This window comes from Plectrocnemia conspersa, unplaced genomic scaffold (genome assembly GCF_051122295.1).
Source record: "Plectrocnemia conspersa isolate PC_06_02 unplaced genomic scaffold, ASM5112229v1 ptg000010l, whole genome shotgun sequence".
In the NCBI taxonomy this organism is placed as follows: Eukaryota; Metazoa; Arthropoda; class Insecta; order Trichoptera; family Polycentropodidae; genus Plectrocnemia; species Plectrocnemia conspersa.
The window spans coordinates 4,729,728-4,742,521 of record NW_028277174.1 but is presented as its reverse complement, the minus strand read 5'-3'; the positions used below and the strand labels follow the sequence as shown (position 1 = coordinate 4,742,521).

Sequence of the window (12,794 nt, the reverse complement as noted above, 5' to 3'; positions counted from 1 at the left end):
CTCAATTATTAAAAAGATCAAAAAAGTATTCACAACACGCATTTTCCGATAAGGCACTGACGAATCAACCGACTTGTTATTATTGCAAACAGGATACACAGGGTTACAGTATCGGCTCCGCGTTCACAACACTACGGACCCGAGAATGTGTTAGTCTAGAATTCAACGCATAACCTAAATTAACACTTGGCATATCATTGGCATTTACAAAAATAATATATGTCATTCTAACAACGCCTATATAACAATATTACAAAAAAAACGTACAATTGAATGTTTATGTATAAAAATCACTTACATAAGAACAACGTAATTTTATGGAAGCATTCATTATTGGCCAAAAATTATTTAATTTAAAAAATCAAAATCACATTGAGACTGTATCAAAAATGTTCAAACACATTCTCCGAAATAAGCGTATAAGATCTATTATTTGGCAAATATATACACACATATATAATCCTCTTCCTTATGTACTGAGAGGCGGTGATTCAAATGCCTGAGCATCTTTTCTTGGATGTTATTTCTTGTTAAAATATTTTTTTATGAGTCAAATGATAAAAATAAGAGTGGACGACAGGTGGAAGTACAAGTAAGGCATGCAACACCCATTTGAATTCATTGATAAATAAAAATTCGGTGTGAATTCTGTACTACTCTTCTTGATCAGATTAGTTATACCGAGTAGTGACATAGTCTGTCACAAGAGTTGAAGAATCGATAAAAAGAACGACTTCACTTCTAAAAAGAGATGGCTAACAAAGAAAGAATCAAAATATTGCAATAAGACAATTTTCGTTCAATAAATATTGTGATTTTGTTACTTAACTATAGCATTTCAGTACATAATAGAAAAAGGATTATGTATATAAATATATATATATGTATATATATATATATATACATACTTATATATATGTACATCACAATGAGCATGTATAAAATGCAACATCATATATATACATATATATAAAGGCGAATCACCCTACAATTGAGCATAAGAGGAAGGAATGTTAAGAGATAGAGCGACACGACTATGAATAACCAACAACGTTCATATAACATTTATAGACGCAAGAAGTAGCACCTGTCCGATGGTACCGCCGACGTGGTTTAGTACAGAAAAAGGTACATATTTACATATATAAGAGTGCTCATAGTCATACAATATATATGTGCATATATATATAAAATAAAATAACAATGTCGTTGTATATTAAGAAATTTAAACAATTTTTACAAAAAAATTACCTCTAAAATGTTACAAAAATATAAATATCGTTTTAGACAACGCAGAAACACCTTCGTGCATTTTGTCTATTTGTAAGCCAGGTCCGAATTTTGATAGTTAATTCTGAAATAATATAAAAAATAATAATAATATTGACACAGTAACAATAATAGCGCTATATACATACATATAGAAAGCAAAGCGTCATAAAATAGGTCTTGATTTACACATCCTTGAAATCTTACAATGTAACAAATACACATCTTATATCGATTACAAATATGTTGCCATTGAATGCTGGTTGTACACAAACGAACATCTCTAGGCATGTTTAGGGTCGAAAGCCATTCTATATCATACAATAAATAAATTTAGAGCAAATTATATCTTCTATTAAAGAGATAACTTTTAACAATAATAATAATAATTTTAATAATAATTGTCAGCTAAAGCTTGGAATGTAAGTTTTAAGGATGTGTATGGGCTATTCTACGTTAGATTTAATTTTGTATAAAGAAACGTTCAAACTCGATCTTTGAGAAGATTAGGTAAATAAGTCATAATATTTTTACGTTAAACTGAAGAACTACTACAATATATAATAATATAAATTAAATGCTTGAAAGCTCACAAAAATTGATTTGACTAAGCCGTTTCTACTTAGAAATTGAGTTTTAACATTTTATTTGTCAGTTATAAAATACATTTTTATAGCATAGTAGAATGACCCATATAATACAAAGTGAAATCTCAAAACTACTGTTTTTAGAGCCTAATAAATAATATTAAAATGAAGGATGTTAAATATAGATTTAGATTTCACTGTACATATTGTAATAGTATAAGCAAAATAAAAAATACCATAGCCGCAAAAATCATTGCTTCAAAAAAAAAAAAAAACTAAATATAATTCGATGTAAAAATCAAAATATATACAGGAACATATCTTATGTCAATCGTAATGCATCATTATTGCAAAATTTAACTACTCGAATAACCAAACAAATCGACTACCGTCATGATCACAAATACACACCAGTCAGATATTAACTACTCGCCGTAAATAGCACCAATCCACATACTATTAATTTTTTTAAATACACATCTAAATATCAGTTACGAAAGACTGAGCGATACATAGAACCTTAATAGTTAACTGATAAAATAGTATAATATAATTCGTTCAGAGTATGCAAAAGCTCAACGTGGATAGTTTAAAAAGATTCGATACAAAAAAATTATTTAACAACTCATCTACATTTAACGACTAATATATATCATATTGTATAGTTTCTACTTGAGCAGATTCGTCAAGGTTGGATTAACAAGTTTATATAAAAAATATGCGTTATGTATGACTAGTTACGCTAAATAATACAATACATACTGAAGCTACAGAGGTACGCTATTATTTTTAAAAATTCAGTCGGATCATATTAATCATTAGCCACGGTTCCGACTTCAAGTTTTGGCATTCGGGATACACTCGAACATCTTCAATCAGGTACTGACGATTATTATTTAGATATAAAAAGGATCAAAGATGTTTAAACGTATACCTTCTCACAACTTCAATAGTTCCAAATATTATTAAACTACATAGAACAATGTTAATTTGTATACATTTTTAGAGCAGTTCACATTTTGGTCACCGTTTTTCCGATATAAGAACAACTTTTAAATACAAAAGAATATATTATATACACACACAATAATTATAGTCGTAACATTCTGACTAAATATAATATAAATAAAAAAACATGGATATAAAGAAAAATCATATATATCTACTTAAATAATAGACAAATGTTATAAAATATTTATATGTATATTTATTTATGTAAGGTGAATTAAGATAAATCAAGCATTCTCAAAACTATAGATATTAAAACTTTGAGGTAGGATAACATACTCTGTTTAGGGTTAAAAAAATAAACCTACACTGTGCGACACTAAAATTTGCCACCAGTAGAACTTTCTAGAAGTGTCACATTGAGCTTTCTCGAAAATATATCTAAGCATACTGAGTACAAAATCTTTCTTTTTATAGTAAAGCTGAGCTAAAGTTTGTCGACCAATCAGTAGTCATTAATCTTATTCATCTCTTTCAAAGATTATAATTATATGGAAATTGGAAGAAGTGCATTTATTGACAGTCAATATATATAAAAGCTGGTACGCATATTAATGAGTTTCTCATAATTTAAATTAGTTGAAAAGTCCATTTAATAGCTGTGAACATTGTTTTTGATTTACTATTGTGCATGTATAAGTGTTATAAATCTCTTAATATTTTTTTTATGATTATTCAAAAAGGAAACTTGAGATTATCGTTAACACATTATAGGTCGCTGACGCCAATATGCGTCATTTGCACTTCTAACATTAACAGTCGTTTAAAACACTAGCGTCAATGATGTAGTGAGTATATATTATAAAAAAAATTGGAGCCTATTATTCAATCTGAGGTACAACTCATTGGACCATATGCGAGACTTACCCCAATTCACCTTATAACTACATAAAAAAAATTAACAAATTCGAAACGATTGAAAATATTAGTATTAATAGTACATAAACCCATATTATTTTTATTATTATACACATGTGTATGTATCATATAAATCTTACGAATAACAAGAGTTTTGAAAACGTATCCGAATGAATGTCGCTCTAACACCATATCATTGTTGCGGACAGATGCGGCGGTGGTTTTTCCAGGGTCATTTATTAGCTAGTGAAGCGTTAGCAGGTAGAGTTGCCGAACGTTGTGTTAAGTTCATGAAAGCCTTCAGGGAAGACCTTGTAGATTCTCTGTCAGGGTAGGGAGAGTTTGAGTTTTAAAAAAATTAAGTCCGCAATTTGTGTCTGTATAACAAGCCTTGGCAAATATTTTTCGATATCAAACAAACTAAATCAATGGGATATATACATATGTAAATAATGTATGGCTGTGTAGCGAGATATTTTTTATGAAGAAAATGACATTATAATTGTGGATGGAGAACCACATTAGAACTGATAGAAGCAACTACCCAGGTCTGATACATAATAATTTTTCGTATATATTAGCAAAGGCTGTTAGCAGAAATTATTAAAATATATTAATCATTTTAGTAACAAAAAATCTACATTTGAGAGTAGTTATAAATTAAAAAATCTATATTTTAAATTGATAGAAAAAATATTTTCCAATATGTATATGATAACAATGAACATTACAACATAGATCTATAAATGCACCCAATACCATTTAAGATATTATATGATTAGTATTCTGAAGATCCATTTCCACTGATGATAATATATTATAATAATGTAAAGGCAGCGGTTTTATTACCTGGGAGATACTCTGGCGTTATCATGAGACACTTGCGCTTTGTATCCAAACTTCTGGACCTTCCTAGAGAGACGAGCTACCCACTGTCTCTGTTCATCGGGTGTCGCCGCCAATACCAATAATTCCCTAGCATAGCTAGGATCGTAGTGGAGTTTGCACGGTGCTACGGACTCTTCTCCTCGCCTATCCAAGTGTTCGGCATGCATTTTGATATGGCATCCTGGAGATAAATAGAAAGATGTATTATAGTAAGTAATATTAAATCTATACAATTAAATAACTTTTGAGACATAATTAGATTTCACCCTTTGATTGTCAAAATCAAACATATCCTTTGCTACTTTTACAGATCTGACGTCATTATTAAAGAGAGAATCGGATACATATTTAACCCTTTGAATTGAGTTAAATTATACACATCCGTTAATTCGTTAGTATACATCTGGGAATGAGATAATTTTACATATTTTTGTATAATTATTTCTGAAGTTATTTGTATTAAATTATTGAAAAAAAATCAGTGATTTTGAATATTTTATTGCTTTGATTTATTTTACTACTTTTTTGTATTAGTATGTTTTAATAATTTACTTTAAGACTTTTCTATCATTAAATTTCATTAAGTTTATTTTACATATTTTATTATATATTATTCAGCTTTTGTGTATTTTTTTATATAAATTCAGAGGCTCCTAACATTTTTTTATAGAATTGATATTAAATATTTTTTGTTATGTTAATTTATTTCAGTCTTTAATTTATTGGTATTATTTTCTATAAAAATCATTTACATTAAATCAAATTAAAAAAATATTATATACCTCAAAACTACCTCAAAACAGTGAAAGATTGACCACCATAGATGTATGGTGATACTGCTCCAAGTGTTAATGGGCTGTAGAATATTTGATTCAGGCACAAAAAACAATATTTTTTCTGAACATATGTTTTATGCAAGGCAACAAATTAAATGGTCAGAATTTAAATCAACTATTGATCAGAATTTTATTAACAGCCTAGTCTTAATTATATTATTCAGGGTCAGAATAAATATCAAATGGTTAGAATAAAAATATAGGACGATCATGTGAATTATAACATTGATAAATATAAATTAGCAATAAATTATTTATTTTAGAAATATATTATAAAATATCTCGCTCGCACCTAAATTGTTGGTCAGAAAGTGAACACCCAATGAATAACTCTTAACGAATCTATTTAATTATATGTAAGACGAGAAAGGTATTCAGAGCGACAAACGAAATAGGAATAACGACAGAGCGGCGACATAGAGCATACTTGGCTTATTGTGTTAACATTTGAGCCCAACTAAACAAGTTGGCCCTAAAATACCTTGATAGTGACCATGTGTTATAACGCTGACCTTGAGATTAAAATACAGGGCATATAATATAAATACTGACCAATGAACTGTAATAAAAACTGACTGAAATAAATGAGTCTGTCTATCAAAATAATTCTTACCGGTCCAATTTAAATTCTACCGTCTAATATTTATTCTGGCCGATGTATTCTGACCTTTTAATATAAATTCTGTTCCAAAAAATACAAGCCTTTATGTGACATGTTAATATTTAGATATTAATCCCAAAAGGCTCGGCAACCAAAGGGTTAAGTTAAATAAACTATACTCAAAAAATAAAAAGATAGCGAGACAATGACTAAATAGTCTCTAGTATGTATCCAAGGGTCACATAAACGAAAGAATGTAGTGTGATACGTGTCTTATTTATGATAACGATACTAACTTTTGCATTCCAGGGCTGGAGGCGGTCGGAACATGTTCCACAGCGGCTTGGGGCACACCTCACAGTTCGTAGGCATGTGATAAGTGATTTGAAGAAAATCGTGTCCCTTCATTGTTATCGTGCCTGGTTTTTCGTTGGTGTCGTCGTTCATGTTGTCAGAGCCAGGAGCGCCAACATCTCCGGACTCGCCCGGACGTCTCGCCTCGCCCTCTCCTCCGTACAACAGTTGAAATATCCTAGGGATATCTTTGGCATCGGCACGAATGACGTCGCCTTGTGTGACAGAGCGAACGTGAAATACTTTGCTATATCACAAAAAATAACACAGCATTAATAAGAATACGCGATCTTGAAATATTAATGAAGTATTGCTGAATACGTACTTTAAATCTAATATGAGAGCCGGATCCGTGTTTTGCTTCTCGCTCTCCGAATTGTAGAATATTATTTTTTTAGAACTAACTACGACGTATTGCTTCTTCCATCCATGCCTTCGAATGTTCTGCTTGGACGGCACAGACAACCAACCTTCCAAAATATTCTCTTGAGTCCCCTCTTCTCCGTCGGCGTCAGCCGATGACTGAGATGCCGTTTCGCTAATTAAAGTTGCAAGCTTCTCTTTCAGTTGTAAAATTTCCACATCTTTACTGTCGCTCTGAAACATTATATTACAATACAATGAATATGATATATTAATTAAAGCGATAATATTTTTTTTAATAAATCATTTTCAATTTTGAAACATTACAAAGAAAAATATATCAATATATTAAATGATTATATCTTATAATACGATTAAGATTATTTAGCCATTATTGAAGATAAGAGATTTTATTTGCTTTACTGAAAAGTAATCAATAATATAGTAACAAATAAAATTATTATTTCATCTGCTGTTATGCACATACTTCCATTTGCATTTTCAGACGAGCCTGTGACTCTTCGACTATCTGCTGCTGAGCATCCTGCAAATCTTTATGCATCTTCGTCATAAGATGATCGAACTTCTCTTTCTCTCTAGTAAGATCCTGTTGCAATTTTCTGTAGTCCTTGTCCTTGCGAGAAGGCGCCTTGCTCTTCGCTTTGCTAGCTGTATTCATGTCTTTCCTAAAATAAAACATAGTCAACAGATTGTTTGGAAATATTTACACAAACTTTCGCATACCTGTTCATGATCTCGGCTAACTTATTGACAGCTTGTTGCTTGAGCATTGTTTCAGACTGCAACTTCTTTGTCAATTTTTCTACTTCATCATGCGTCGAATTGACTGTATTAAGTCGATCCTGCACAATCGAAAGCGACCGTCGAAGATTATCCACCTCCTATAAAAATCAACAAGATCGAATAACAATCCTTCAGTATTAAAATAAAACATTTTCGAACATACTTTTTGATGATGATCGATCGCAGCGCCTTTCTCCTGATCTCTGTCTCGCAACTGCTGTATAAGATTATCCTTAGATGACACCTCATTGCGAAACTTGGTAATGTTATCTTTATATTCTAGATCTTTCATGGTCTTTTCTTTCTCTAGATCGGCGACTGTCTCTTCGGCAATCAATCTTAGAAGAAAAACCAAAAATAAATTAGCATTCTATTTTTTTTCAAATAAAGAAATAAATATTTACTTAGCCAACGCTTCCGAATCTCCTCTCGCAATAGCTATCTGTAACTGATGCATCAGAGAAGCGCGAACATCTTCTAATTCTTGAGTGGTTCTGCTACGATCTTCAGCTTCCTCTTTTAAATCGGCCAACTGTTGTTTATATAGACTAGTGAAATACTGTTCAGACTCGAGCTTCTCTTTGATTTCCTTAAACTATATACAACATATTTTATTATGATTTACCTTGAGAGATATTTGAATGCCGCTTTATACAATACCTGAGCTTCTTCGACTGACTTAACAGCCCTCAACTGAATGAGATCTTGACGCGTTGTGCTGAGGTAGTTCTTCAAGTCGTTTATCTCTTTCTCGTGTATATCTTTGGCCATTCGAAGCGAAGAAGCTTCGGCTTGAGCGGCCAACATCTCTGCTGCCAAAGATTTGCGCTTCTGTTGTTCTTGATCTAAAGCTGCTTGCAAACCTAATACCTAAAAAATTTAATCAAATTATAGATAATATTTTTATCAAATTATAGATTAAAAATGTATCTAAGAATGCTAAATAAATTATTATTTATCCCATTATCTGATACCTTTTCGGTTTCTTGACGGTGTTCTCCTTCCAATTTTTGCAAACGCTGCTGTATTTGTCGATAGTCGACGTTCAACATTGACATTTGCCTGTCTCTTTCTTGATAATTTAGTTCGGCTTTTTGACGTACGGTCTTCTCTTCGTTGAGTTTGCTTTGCAATGCTAAAAAATTGAAGAAAATATTAGATAGAATAATTGTAATGGCAAGGTATAGTTTATTAAAAACATAAGAGAATTAGAAAATAACGAGATTTTAACACTTTCAGAACAGATACCTCGAAAAATTTTATCCATTCGACCTGATGCATGCAAAACGAGAAGGAAATTAAAAATAGAGAATCGGAAGGAGAGCTAAAATTTAAAGAAATACCTTTGACTACTTCGAGGTGCGTCTCTTCTTTGGTGATCAAATGAGAGTGTTGCGTGTGATGATGGGCCTGGACTTCTTGCATTAGCTGTTGTTGCGCGGCTTTCAGCTCCAAGCTGGCGGCCGCCGTTTGCTTCTCTTGATCTGCCAGACGATCGGCCAACTGCCGCTCGGTGACTTCGGCTCGAGCCAGCAGCCCAGCGATCCTGATCAGTTCGGATCTGGCGGCTTCCAGGCGCGCGTTCGATTCGCGAGCAGCAGCGTTGGCATCGCCGCGTGCTCTACGCTCTCCTTCTAGCTCTTCGGCCAAGTTGGACCTCTCCCTCTCCAAGCATTCTTTTTCTGAATTGAGGCCGGCTACGATTCCAGACGTGGCGTGCTCGGAAGCTTGTCTGGCAGCTTGCAACTCGATAGTCTGCAAACGAAGTCGAGCCGATATTTCCGTCTCGCACTTTAACTTCTCCTGAACGTCTTGCAGTTGCTTCTCCAAATGATTGATCTTGTCGTTGAATTGCTGATTGTTGTTCATTTCCTTGGATCGCTTAGTCTGCTCGTCCTCGAGTCGGCGAGCTGTCTCTGCGAGCAAACTTTCTATTTTTTTCTTGAGTTCGGTCTCGGCTTCGATCTTTCTCTGAGTCTCTTTGAGCGTGTACCTTATCCTCGATAGCTCTTTTTCAAGTGAAGAATTCTCCTCTTTGGAATCTGCATCCCGTCGCGTTAATTCTTGTACTTGATTAAGTAAAAATAGTTGTTTCTCTTCCAATTTTTTTCTAGTAGCGATTTCGACGTCCAACAACTTTTCTAAGCGGAGACAGGCTTCCGAACCGACCTCCGCATTGTTAATATGATTTGACGATATTGTGTCGACAACGTCGGCGATCTCGTCCATTCTCGAGCACAGTTGGTAGTCTCTATTATAAGTGAATCCCACAAACGGTAGATGATTTCCAGCAAAAGCTTTCGGTTCCGGAAACGTCTCCTCTGGAGTGTCCGCCTTTTCTATGTCATCGAAGTTTCGCGTGTCGTCGTCGCCCGAGAGCTCCGGAACGACCGGAGGTGCAGATTCCCTTAAATTTTCGAAACTCCATTGATCGTTTGCGAAAAATGGATGCCTCTTGATTTCGTCTACGCTGTTTCTCCCGAGACGTTTAGTCCGGTCAGTAAGAAATCCTCTGATCAGAGATTTGGCCTCTTCGGATACGTCATCGTCGTCGGGGAAGCTCAGAGTGTTTTTATGGTCCATGATCTTTCCGTACGTCCCCACTAAACTATCAGCATAAAACGGTGGATCTCCAAAAATCATCTCATAGAGGAAGATTCCAACGGCCCACCAATCGCATTCTCTTCCATAGACGCCGTCCCCGTTTTGCGACTGCAAGACTTCTGGGGAAATGTAATCGGGGGTCCCTACGGCGTTACTGGTGCGCACCAGTCCGTCGGGACCCATACGCATGCAAGTACCAAAGTCGGCCAGCTTGAGATGGCCGTGCTTGTCTATGAGCATGTTGTCCGGCTTGACGTCTCGGTGCACGAATCCCATGTTGTGAATGACGTCGAGTGCGAGCACAATCTCCATAGTATAAAATTTGGCCCACTTTTCTGGGATGTCGTAATTGGACATCAGGCTGACGAGATCGCCACCGGGCATATAATCCATGACCATGTAGAGGTACTTAATATCCTGGAAGGCGAAGTGCAACTTGAGGATCCAGTCAGAGTCGGCGTGCGCCATAATGTGTCGTTCCTCCCAGAAAAACGAGGGATCTGATCGTTTGATCATCTCGACTTTGCTGAGTAGTTTCATGGCGTAGACTCGACGGTTGTGTTTGTTTCTGACAAGTTGAACTTCGCCAAAAGCACCTCTGCCGATGACTTTGATGAGGTCATAATCGGAAGATTTCATGCGCAAGTCGCATATTTTGGATGCAAATGTCTCATCTGAAAGAATAAAATATATCCAAATAAAATAAGCAGTTCACAAAAAGTAAAATGCAAATAAACAACTACCACCCAATAAATATTTTTATCGAACCCGTCGTTATATTACAAATTTTTTATTTAATATTTTGTTTATTCATGCTATTGTACAATACGAGATCTAGACTTATAAAATTAATACAATTAATAGACTGGAAACGTTTCAGACGTGGCTTAAAAGATCCATGGACTAAGAATCTTCAATGACCGAATTCTCTTCATGATAGGATGCGATCGAGAACTTCTTTCAACCATCAAACAAAGAATGATGAAATACCTTGGAAACGTGGTGCAGTGAGCTTCTTCATACCGAAATAGAAAAAAATTAAGGAAAAATGAACAAATTTTATAATTTAATAAATTGGACCGCAGTGAATTCTGTAAGAAAAATGTTTTTTTCAGTATAGGTTAAGGAAAAAATAACATCTAGAGCCATTTTATTGGTCTAGGATTGATTGTCAGAACTAAATTTGGACCTACAAGATCGCAATGTGAACCTTTATATGGCAAATCGAAAATATAGGCACTAGTTCAAATTTTTATAAATGTGCTGCAGCTACTGTGCGCGATCAGCGTTTTCAAAAAATTAAAAACATGATCCTCCTATTAACCTGAAAGCATTTTATTCCACGTTGAGTAAATTGAAAAAAGGATGCTAGATAGCAAAGATGTTAAGTTTGCACTTTGGACTCGCAAACTTGAACAAAAATATTGGCCTATAGATATTTTCAGTTGACATTTGAAGAGATGGAAATAGAAACTCGTCAATCAGACTACCCAATTCCCCCCCTACACAAATGATTTGTGAGGAAGCAATCCACATTGGATCAAATACATACATTCCCTGACAAGGCATAAGATTATCGTAGGCAAGTTCCGAATATTTGTTGATTTCGGGGCGGATTAGGACAATGTATAGTAAGAAATTGTATGGTGGAAGAGTTTGGAATTCCATGCAAGCTCGTTAACATTGTCAAATTAACAATGAGAAAATTAGAACGCCAAATCTGCATACAAAAATGATGATTTGAATATTTTCAACGGATTGAGATGAGGCGATGCTCTATAATATGCGGATGTGTTCCAGGTCCTATAATGAGACTTCATGTGAAATGAATACAACAATGTCTATATTGACGAGTTGGACTGTGATCTCTCATTAATGCAAGAAATGTCAAGAAATGCTCCGAGATTGATTGCAGTCAACAGGTGCCTCTGCAGCACCGACACTCGAAAGGCATCTGTATATTCAAAAGAACTAAAACATATCTATACAACTCTAGTAAGATTTTTTTTATATACGGGCGTGAAATGTTGTTGCTGCAGGCTTTCGAGCGAAGGATCCTGAATAGAATGTTTTCAGCTCGTCAATATAACAATGAACTCTATCGGGAGGCTGACGTCAGAGCGTTTAACGTTCCATAAGTGAAAGGGTAAGAGAATACAAATTGATCTTTTAACACTCGACATTAGCAAACAATTTATAGAATCATACCAAGATTTACACCAATCATTATCGAGCCGAAAGAAAATAATAAAAGGAACAATAATGAAAATAAAGAATAGTCACATCTAGAGTAGAAGGCGTCGAGGTTCTTGTTGCGTCGCAGCTGCGGATGGCCGGTGTCTTGGACGAGCGCGGCCACGGCGTCGAGCAGCGCGTCGAGGCTGGCGTGCGACCGCTTGTCGAGCAGCCGCGCCTCGATCGAGCGCAGCCGCCGGCGCCGCTGCTCGTCCACGGTGCCAGCCATGGTGCCTCCCTGCGCTCAGCGCGAGGCCCCCGTCGCCGCTCGCCGCGACGTTGCCGTACGGCACGCCGACACCGGTGACAGCTGAGGCCTTAACGTGCAATCCGTCGACCATGACCGACCGAATATTTATTATTTTTATTTTTATGTAAATAACGGTC

At 35.0% G+C, this 12,794-nt stretch overlaps 1 protein-coding gene across 2 annotated transcripts; it reads right to left on the bottom strand.

The window, feature by feature from the left end:
* Positions 1 to 1,195: 1,195 nt before the first annotated feature.
* Positions 1,196 to 12,730, bottom strand: Rok (Rho associated coiled-coil containing protein kinase). Of its 2 annotated transcripts, none has more exons than XM_088195643.1 (12): positions 12,456 to 12,730; positions 8,912 to 10,846; positions 8,543 to 8,703; positions 8,229 to 8,438; positions 7,973 to 8,163; positions 7,732 to 7,906; positions 7,509 to 7,666; positions 7,252 to 7,450; positions 6,727 to 6,998; positions 6,344 to 6,648; positions 4,572 to 4,791; positions 1,196 to 1,354 (listed from the first exon to the last, which is right to left on the bottom strand). In XM_088195643.1, the coding sequence occupies exons 1-12, from the start codon at positions 12,634 to 12,636 to the stop codon at positions 1,318 to 1,320; spliced, it is 4,044 nt and encodes a 1,347-aa protein (XP_088051769.1). In that variant the 5' UTR covers positions 12,637 to 12,730; the 3' UTR covers positions 1,196 to 1,317. The 2 variants fall into 2 exon arrangements, with proteins under 2 accessions (XP_088051769.1, XP_088051768.1); XM_088195642.1 differs by lacking the exon at positions 1,196 to 1,354 and adding an exon at positions 3,269 to 4,045.
* Positions 12,731 to 12,794: the final 64 nt, after the last annotated feature.